The sequence below is a fragment of the Platichthys flesus genome, chromosome 9 (assembly GCF_949316205.1).
Source record: "Platichthys flesus chromosome 9, fPlaFle2.1, whole genome shotgun sequence".
Lineage (NCBI taxonomy): Eukaryota > Metazoa > Chordata > Actinopteri > Pleuronectiformes > Pleuronectidae > Platichthys > Platichthys flesus.
The window spans coordinates 16,048,559-16,058,282 of record NC_084953.1 but is presented as its reverse complement, the minus strand read 5'-3'; the positions used below and the strand labels follow the sequence as shown (position 1 = coordinate 16,058,282).

Below are 9,724 nucleotides of genomic sequence, written 5' to 3'. Positions count from 1 at the left end.
AATAGATATCCATGGATCTTGGTGGAAGGATGGGCCATCGTCCAAGAAATAACATATAACATGGTGCGGAATTTAGTTTTTATCGCTTTCTTTAATTTGCAGGAGAGAAAGTCTATTTTAACCAGATTCCCAGAAAATAAAATCTGCCCCAATTTAGAGGATTGATATCTAAAAAATATGAGGGACGCGACTTTAATTTGGATTGTTTGGCCAAGGTGGAGGAATGTGGAGAAACCTTTGCCTCCTCAGGTATTCTCCCGTTTCAGTGCTGCAATACTAAGGAAGGATGCTGCTCTCTGCTGGTCATATGTGGAATGGCAAGTATACTTTTTGGGGGCTTTATGAGGCCTGTAAATGACACACCTCAAGTAATCTAAAATATCATAGTATAATTATTAACTACAGGCCTTTATGAACCAAAGTAAATCCTAGATTTTTTTAAATATTTTACATGGTATGAAATGGAAATTAGATTCAGGCACTGAATAAAGTGCCAGTTCTCATCCTCTGTCCCTCGCTGACATAAACACACACTGCTGCATAAAAAGGATGTGAAGTGGGGCCGGAAATCATTTGATCAGTAACAAACACACACACACGTATATATAAATACACATGTACATTTCACATACACATATTGTACTTTACTGACCTCTTTCTCAAGTCATTTACTGTATGTTTTCTACACGATCACATCTACCACCACAAAACAGGATTTTGTGGCTTAAATCTTCACTGTGGAAAATACTGTATACGTTTAGTTGAATAAGACAGAACTAAAAAGGGGGGGTGGGGGGGAACAATGGTACAGTGTGTTCACAGCTGCTGTGTGGATTTATCACTCATACACATCTATTCCTCCTCCTCCTCCTCCTCTTATCCTTCTTTTACTGTGATAAGAGTGCTGTTAGTTGATGGAGGGATTCTGCTCTCAGGTAAGAGAAATATTACAGCATCTTATACAAAATCATAATTTTCAGGCTTAAACGTCACTGAACTCCAGGTTTACTGGATTTACTGGTTTAATTGTTTTTCTTACCGGATAGCTTGTGATTAAATATTGACTTACATTATTATATTAATAATAACTTAGCACAGGGAGAAGAACACTGCCTTTCTGAATACTTGGCCTACATTTGTGCCACATGTGTGTGTCTGTATGTGGAAACTCATGTCTCTATGCTTTTATGTGTCTATGATTTGGTGTATGCGGGTGGCATCGTGGTGCAGTGCATGTTCTCCCTGTAGCTTTCCTCTGGCTTCTCCTGAACTGCCCATGCGTGAATGGTTTGTCTCTAAATTGAGTTATATTTATAACCCAGCACACTGCACCGGGTAATTCTTAACATGAAGGTAATTGTTGGCTATTTCAATTAAATTTCAAGCTACAAGCTGTACTGATGTAATTATTGAAAGGAGCGTTTCAAGGAACTAAAGGACTTGGGATATATTGGGACTAAAATAGAAAAGAAAAGTGAAAAGAAACTGGAAACACACAAATCACAGATCAGATGTTGCTGAACAAACTATTCAGGTGGAAAATCTTTACTGATGTGCATTGTGAAATTGTTCAGAACAAAATGACATAACAACGGTACATAGATAATACATGACACATAAAGTCCCATCGGTGCTCAATTGGATTTAGGTCAGGGGGACATGTGGGCCACTCAATGGCATCAATGACATGGAGGTCTGTGCGACCGTCCAATGACATGCCTCCCCAGACCATCACTGACCCACCGCCAAACCGGCCATGCTGAATGGGTTGATGCCCCTCTACGGCCCTGTCTAGCTCTCCTCGTGTAATTGCTGGTTTCCTGGTGTCTCCTCCATGCTCCTGTGAAGATGTGCCGTCCTGGAGGAGCTGGACTACCTGTGCAACCTGATCGGGCTGCAGGCACCACCGCATGCTACCAGTAGTGACAAGGACACCAGCAGAACACCAAACTAGAAGAATCGTTCAGGGAGGAGAAGGAGAAAATTGTCTGTGGCCACAACATGTAAAACAGTTCTGTTTTGGGAGTTGTCTTGCTTATGCTTCTCCATTGCACCTGTTGATCACTTGTGCTTCCTAAATGGACAGATTGATATCCCTGAAGTCGGGTGTCATACTGTGCTGATTAAGTGTTCCCTTCAATTTTTGGGCAGTGTACATAAAGAGAGGATAAAATAGAGTAAAAATAAACTCCATGATAGAATAAAAGAGAACATATATATTGAAGTGAGTAAAATAAAAAAGTACAACATATATATATATATATATATATATGACAAACACGTACACATTTATATAGGTCCATTATTCACACATGAACACACACATCCAGGGGGAAGTGAAAAGGGAGAAGGAAATGGACGGAAGATAACTTTGCTCCTGAAACATTCAGTGTGCCTTCGCCTCCACATCTACTTTTTCTTTTCCTTTATCTCTCAATCGCTGATCCAGAGAAAGTGTCTGTTGTCTCCCTCTGTTCTTTCACTCACACTGATAATGACTGTTCAGTGTCAACAAGAGCTGCTCTCCTCTCCTCTTTGTGACTGTGACTGTGTGTGTGTGTGTGTGTGTCTCTTTCTCTCTGCTCTCTCTCTCTCTCTCTCTGTGTGTGTGTGTGTTTGTGTGTGTATGCGCGCGCGCGTGCGTATGCGTGCGGCAAGTGACAGTACATACAGGAACCTGGCTGCACTATCGCAGCAATACTCACAGCCAATGTAGACACAGACAAACATTCTCAGTCTGAACATTCTATTAATCTCATATTATTCATGTTTACACACGATTATCTAAAATCATCAAACAAGACAACAAGAAAGCACGAAGAACAGAATTATAGAAACCTGCATTTGAGTTCATAGTGTGTTGGGTTCCCATGATCACCATCTGAGGGCAGTGTGGAGTTGTGAATGTGTGAACTGACGTAATTCATTATTTATCACGACTTGTTCTAGTGGTTTTGTATTTTCAAAGGAGAAAGTGCAACTTATATAAATGATCTTACATTCGATTTGAACACGTTATTATTTATGTTTAAATATTTCCACATCGTTTTAACTTTACTGTATATTTCAGAGGTGAACATTGTTTTCAATTGTTACTCCACATGTATTTGACAGCCCTTGGTAGTAGTCTAGTAAAACTAGTTTATTCTAAATACAGATCATATAGTCAACTTTCTTTTAAGTTTGAAAACAGGAATTTGTACATATAACTATATATATTATAATTAATTTTTTTTACCACCGAGATGTTGTGGCTTTTTTAAAGAATCTGAACTCCGCATCCACCAAGTATGTTTGCTCCAGTTGTACAAGATTCACTTGTTTTTTTCAAGAGAATGTCTCCTTGTGTGAGGGAGAAAATTAGAGCGAGAGAGAGATAGAGAAAAAGGGTTTGTGTTTGTGCTGACCCAGGATCTCCAGTGTGTAGTGTGTGTGTGTGTGTGTGTGTGTGTGTGTTGTAAATGTTTTTAGAGCTTCACCTTCCCAGCTGCGTAAACTGGTTCTGGTCACACTGTGACTGTGTCAGCAGACCAGGGCAGAGGAGAAAAGCAAGAAAAGTTCAGGAACAACATGGACGAGTTCGACTGAAGTGGTTAACTACATGTGAGTGAGTGGATGGAGGTAATGACGGATACCATTCAACTCAATTCAACTTTATTTGTATCACAACATACATCAAAACAAACACATTACATGGTAAATTCAAGACCTGACATAGAAACCCAAAAGTTACAATGAGCATGAACTTTGGCGCCTGTCGAGATAATAATCATAATATTATTATGATTATAATTCATAATATTATTATGATTATTATGTGTATAACAGAATGAGAGAGAGAGAGAGAGAGAGAGAGATTTAAAAGTTAGTGCAGTAAACACCAAACTGAGCTGCAGTGAATGTTTCAGTGAGGGAGCACAACGGAGAGAGGAAGCGAGGGAGGAAGCAGCAGACAGAGGAAGGCAGAGAGTGGAGGACAGTTCAGTGGAAGTCCATCCACACAACAGCCTGTTAGTCACTCTTCCTGCCTGTATCACGCTCTCATTCATTCCCAGCAGTCACTCTGGCACTCCAAGTCGCCGACGGAGTCACGGTCAAATGACTTTGCCCCCCTCCTCCTCCTCCTCCTCCTCTTCCTCTTCAGGCCCTTGATTTATCTGCAGGGTGATTAGAGAGGCATTTTTAAGTTTGATGTTTTGGATTTGTTTATATATACCAATGAGCTCCAGCCATGAGTCAGGGCTAAATATAAACATACTTTAGCTGGAGACTCATTGCATTTTTGTGTCAAGGATTTGAGAAGATTTCATCACGCTGAGTCATGGTGAAGGTCTGAGTCACGGACACATCGCGGCTCAAGTATTTCAAGGGAGGCTGTAATGCCACACAGTAGTAGAAAGTACCTGAGTACATTTACTCAAGTACTTTACATAGGTACAGTACCTTAAGTTGGGTTTCCTTCATTTTCACTTTAGGGAAAAAATTAACTTTTTTACTCCACTACATTTATTCAACACCTGTATTACTAGATACTTTTCAAATTGAGAATGTAGAGTTAAAGATATGTGAAGATAATGAAATACAATATATAAAACCTAATACAGAAAGCTGGAGTGTCTAGTAGAAGGCTCCTTGTTAGGTTTCAGATAAATTGAAGTTCAATTAAAGAGGCTTCCTCCAGCTCAACTTATCCTTAGAACCATTAGACTGAACTAGATTAATGGTAGTACTTCTATTACCTCCGACAAGAAGGTTATAATATCACCCCTTTCCGTTTTTTGGTTTGTTTGTGTTGAATTGTGTAAAATTTGCTTGACTGTCTATACTTTGCAATGTAGTTTTTTTTAAAGGTTTGGAGTTTTCACTTGAGGTTTCCCTCCAGTGACATTACAGCAGTGATTTCTCGTTAGTGAGATCTAGTCAGTGATTGAGGGAGGACTTGTGTGTGTGTGTGTGTGTGTGTGTGTGTGTGTGTGTGTGTGTGTGTGTGTGTGTGTGTGTGTGTGTATGTGTGTGTGTGTGTTGATCCAAAAACCTCTGCAACTTCACCCGGATGCTAGTCTGGCATCACTGTTTTTCTAACAGCTGTTGATTCACCTGAGAAAACAGGAAGCGAAGTCTGACTTAATGTTGTAGTTTCTTACTCATTTCACTTTGTTCAATATTAACTGTTGAATATACTTCCAAAGTGTGTGTGTGTGTGTGTGTGTGTGTGTGTGTGTGTGTGTGTGTCTGTGTGCTGAGTGAGGACATTTTGGGAAAGTGAGGACGTTTCCCTTTCTGACCCCCCTTTGATGGACTGTGTTTTAGGGCTAGAATTAGGTTTAGGTTAGGGTTTGTGAGAGGCATTTAGTTTGGATGGTTAGGGTTAGGGTAAGGTGCTAGGGAATACATAATGCCAAAAAGTGTCCTCAATAAGATAGAAGTACCAACATTGGTGTTTGTTTGTGTGTGTGTGTGTGTGTCTGCGTGTCGGAGCACTGCCTGGTCCCACATAATCCTCATCACAGCAGCTGCAGTGTTTTTACACATGACTGATTCTTATTCTTATTCCTATTTGATCTCTCTCTCTCTCTCTCTCTCTCTCTCTCTCTCTCTCTCTCTCTCTCTCTCTCTCACACACGTGTTTGTGCTCTCCATAATTGTTACACATTAATTACGGTTTGACCTTTGCCCTGCAGCCACCACGCTTTGCTGTATGACAAAGAACTGAATCAGTAACTTTGTGTAGCGGTCCACACATCTAAAATAGAAATGAAAATTGTGTGTCAGGTTTCACAAACTTTAACACACTGTTTCGATTCAAAAAGGACTTATCTGAAAGCTTTATTTGTGGGTTGAATCAGAGAAGTTTCAGCGGTTTGTAATTGAGGCTAAAAGTCACTGCATCATGGAAAATATCCCCTATTGTTTGTAATTCTTAGAATTATTCTACAACATCCTCTTCTCTATCACAGCTTTCCTGTCTTTCTTTCACTTCGAATTCTTCCACAGTCGTCTCTCTTTAGTCAGAGGGCAGCTTTTTTTTGTAAAGGGGCCGGGCCACGGAGTTGCAGCTCCTCCCTCTCAGGCTGGGATGAATGCAGGGGGTGAGAGAGAGAAGGAGGGGGACAGAGAAAGACAGAGACAATAGACTTTAATCACTCATGTGGCAGAGAGCTGTTGGCAAGCCGAGTTCCACGCGTGCCGAGCGGGAGAAAACCGAGGAGGGAAAGGCTGAGACTGTGCATTGTGAGAGGAGAGTTACAAGAAGGGAAAAGACTGAGGGAGACAACTTGAGGGGGGAGTTATCATTACTCTGAACCAGACTGAGGAGAGAGGAGAAGGGGACCAAAACATCTGTCCTGGAGGAGAAGAGAGAAACCCAAAGCTTGGAGATCCCCTCAAGAGCTCCACCTATTCCACTGAAGACGTCTCCACCCACCCTGCTGTCCAGGCTGGAGTATGCCCTGCCATCCCTGCCGCTGACTCAGGGGGTCAGCATGATCTCCCACTACCCTCTGGCCACCCTGATGCCTTGGCCTGCGAGTCCCCACAACCACTGTCCCGACCTGGACTGCACCCTGCTGCTGGAGGGGGAGGGAGGGGTGGCCCTGCAGAGGTACCAGCCTCGCTACCCGGAGAGCAGCCCACGACACTGGGTCAGTACAGTACACGCTGTGTGCGCGAAAGAGCAACTGTGTCTGTTTTTAGGGAGTCTGTTTTTAAATGTTATTTCTGGGAAGCACAGGTAGTTCCCCGGCCTGCTAAACAATTGGGCAGATGTTGGCCTTCGCATGAACGGCCTTCCTGTGCCTGCTGTTGTTTGGAGTGAGGAGTCGCAGTGATATTTTGTGTCAAGGGTTTCGATAGATTCAAGGATGGGAAGTGAAGTGGTTGGACAGTGAGGATTGTAAGAGAAGCACTGAGGAAAGAGATAGTGTGAGGGTTGGGGATTTTTGTTTTGGTGTCCTCCAAGGTCTTTTTATTGGATTTGTATAGTCATTGTGAGAAAGTGGAACAGAGCGACTGAAAAAGTGTTTATGCACGTGTGTGTTTGTGTGTGTGTGTGTGTGTTTGTGTGTGTGTGCATGAGAGAAAATAAGTTGTCCACAGCTGAGGTGTAAATCTGTGGCTGCTCAGCGGTTCTGCCTCGGCTGCTGGTCACATGGTCATCAAACAGTGTTTTCATATAGAAACTGACAATCTACATTTCATGAGCATCACTTTAAAACCAAGGGAAAAACTCCAGACAAATCAAGTACCTGCCACAACTCTTCGACTTTCCAATCACAGAGATCAGTTCCTCTGTTTGACCCCCGCTCAGTGAAATTTGATGCAATAAGTTCACAACTCACAGGGAAATTATGCAAAGGAGACAGTAACCTTTGGAGGCACAGACGACAGCTGACCTCTTGTGAAAGGCAGTGATTCTGATTCACTGCAACTACTGCTTATTGGTCATCATGAAAGTGAATGAGTGTGTATGGTTAGTGCATTTATGTGTGTGTTGCTGACTGCTTAATTTCACCCATTACTCACTTTACACTTTAGAATCCCTAATGACTAAGATAAAGTGTCTATATGTAAAAAACATCCATTCATACAATAAGTACACGCTTTGCAACTTTATCTATACATGTTATTGCAGATATGAACATGACAAAGAAAATAACCAGCTAAAGGGACAGTACAGTTACATAAACTGACATGTAGATAAATAAATATTACTTGAAAAAAAAACTGTTCATACACATTATGTCAAAAATGGTATAGGCTAATACATAAATATAAAGTAGACATAGGAGAAGAAAAGAAAAGGGGGCAAAGTTAATTTCACAATAGGAAAGGTTTGTTTATTTTTTCGTGCCTATAAATCGTATAGTTGATATGTTATTTAATTCACATAGAAATCTTTAGAAATTGTGGGTATTGTTCTGCACTTATGGACGCGGCAGGAATATGTAATCAACGCGATAATTCTCATCTTTTAAAAGTGTAGGAACATTTTGTACACTCAGATTTCCCACCAAGGTTAGTGTTACACAATAATCCCTCAGTCGAGTCCAAAGCAACAGAATGGATACAGTGTTAGAACAAGCTTGTTCTAACACTGGTTCTTGTCATCATTGTTTTCAATATCAAAAAGTTTGAAGAACAAACCTTGTTGTTTGTTGACGTGTTTTTATTTGTCTGTGAGGTCACAGATTCTTTACAACGGTGTGATTACCCGGAAACAAACGTGCAGCGGAGGCTTATTCCAGCTTAGTCGTGGCTACATGGTTTCATGCACTCACTCAGGGTATCAAGGATTTTGTGAGGAGAGAAACTGAAATAAGAATGCTGAAGTGCCCTTGAGCAAGACATTGCATGGTATGTATACAAATACAACCCCAGATCAGCAGAAGTCAAACTTATGTATAATCCTAATGTGTGAACAGTAAAAAAAGCTAATTCAGTTTCACATCTAGAAAAAAAGTTGACTATAAAATCTTCCTTGCAGTTAAACCAGGTAGAACACCAAGTTCTGTAACGTCACTCTGCACCATGGACTGTTCCTCAACAACGTCCAGAACACAAACAACAAACAGTGTCAGTGTATTGTAGAAGTGATTGAGGAGGACGCACTAATCACAATGAATCGTTTCTGAGAAGCCCTGGAGCATTAACACAGGAAACAGAACATTCCAAACAGGCTGGCTAAAACAGAACACTGCATTAAACGCTTTAATGAGCGAATAATGCGATAGTTATAAAAGTATCCGTCACATGACAGTGACACTATGGTGCCTCAATGTATGTTTTGTTGGGAAGTCATCCTCCTCGCTGCCTATCTGACATCCTGGTCGACGTGTCTCCCCCCCCCCTCGCTGCACCGTTTCCGCCAATTGTTTGGCAGGGGGTAAGGAGAGTGGAGGTTAGCTCGCAGACGCCTAAGCACATCATACACTCATCATACACTGCATGCCACAAATTCTATTCCATGTGAGGGTTTGTGCAGTATCCAGTTTGTGGTTGTCCTCACACGTGGGACATGGAGCAACGAGGGTGGTTTTGTGGAGAGGCAAGTGCTTTCCATAAAGTTACGTAAGTACAAAGAAAACCCCCATTGGCGTCATCATTAAACTTCATTAACTACTTAAGTGCTGCTATTAGCAGCAGAAACCAGTATTCTGCCACAATGAATTCACACAAACTGCATCATGCTTGTTATCGAGAGGCAATCATTTCGCAAGCTTCTCCTTATTTCGTTGTCTGAGTCCGAACACTTTGCCTTTACTGCTTTCGTGTGTTCCTGCTCCACTCCGCACAAGGTTATGAAACCACGTTGGCCATAAAGGATGTGACTGGAGTAACTACCTCTCTGCAATCACTGTGCCAGGTCCACAGTTCAGGTCAGGGACCAGGGAGGGGTGCTGAGGTGTCAGTCACTATCAGCTCTGAGAACAACGAGTGACAGAGACAGGAACACAGAGCAACTAACACTAAAGATAATAGCTCATACTTCACAAGGAACAAACTTTAATGACCTCCAGCTAGGAGGTTGTGTTTTCAGCCCTGTCCGTTTGTTTGTTGGTTTGTTTGATGGAACAAGTTTAGGCAAAGCTATGGGATGAATTACCAAAGGAGTTTTTGAATGGCTCAGGAAAGAACCAATAAAATGTGGGTGTGGATCCAGGAATTTATTATCTCTTTCTTTAACATTGTAAACAAATTCGCAGAATAATTAATTGACCTTGATTTT

At 41.5% G+C, this 9,724-nt stretch overlaps 1 protein-coding gene across 1 annotated transcript in view; it reads left to right on the top strand.

Moving 5' to 3' along the window:
• Positions 1-6,121: 6,121 nt before the first annotated feature.
• The window catches only part of rgl1 (ral guanine nucleotide dissociation stimulator-like 1), a 23,652-nt gene continuing 20,049 nt past the window's right edge, over positions 6,122-9,724 (top strand). Inside the window, exon 1 of the mRNA XM_062395120.1 lies at positions 6,122-6,641. Coding sequence (XP_062251104.1) covers positions 6,483-6,641 — 159 coding nt within the window. The 5' untranslated portion in view covers positions 6,122-6,482. The remainder of the gene's footprint in view (positions 6,642-9,724) is intronic.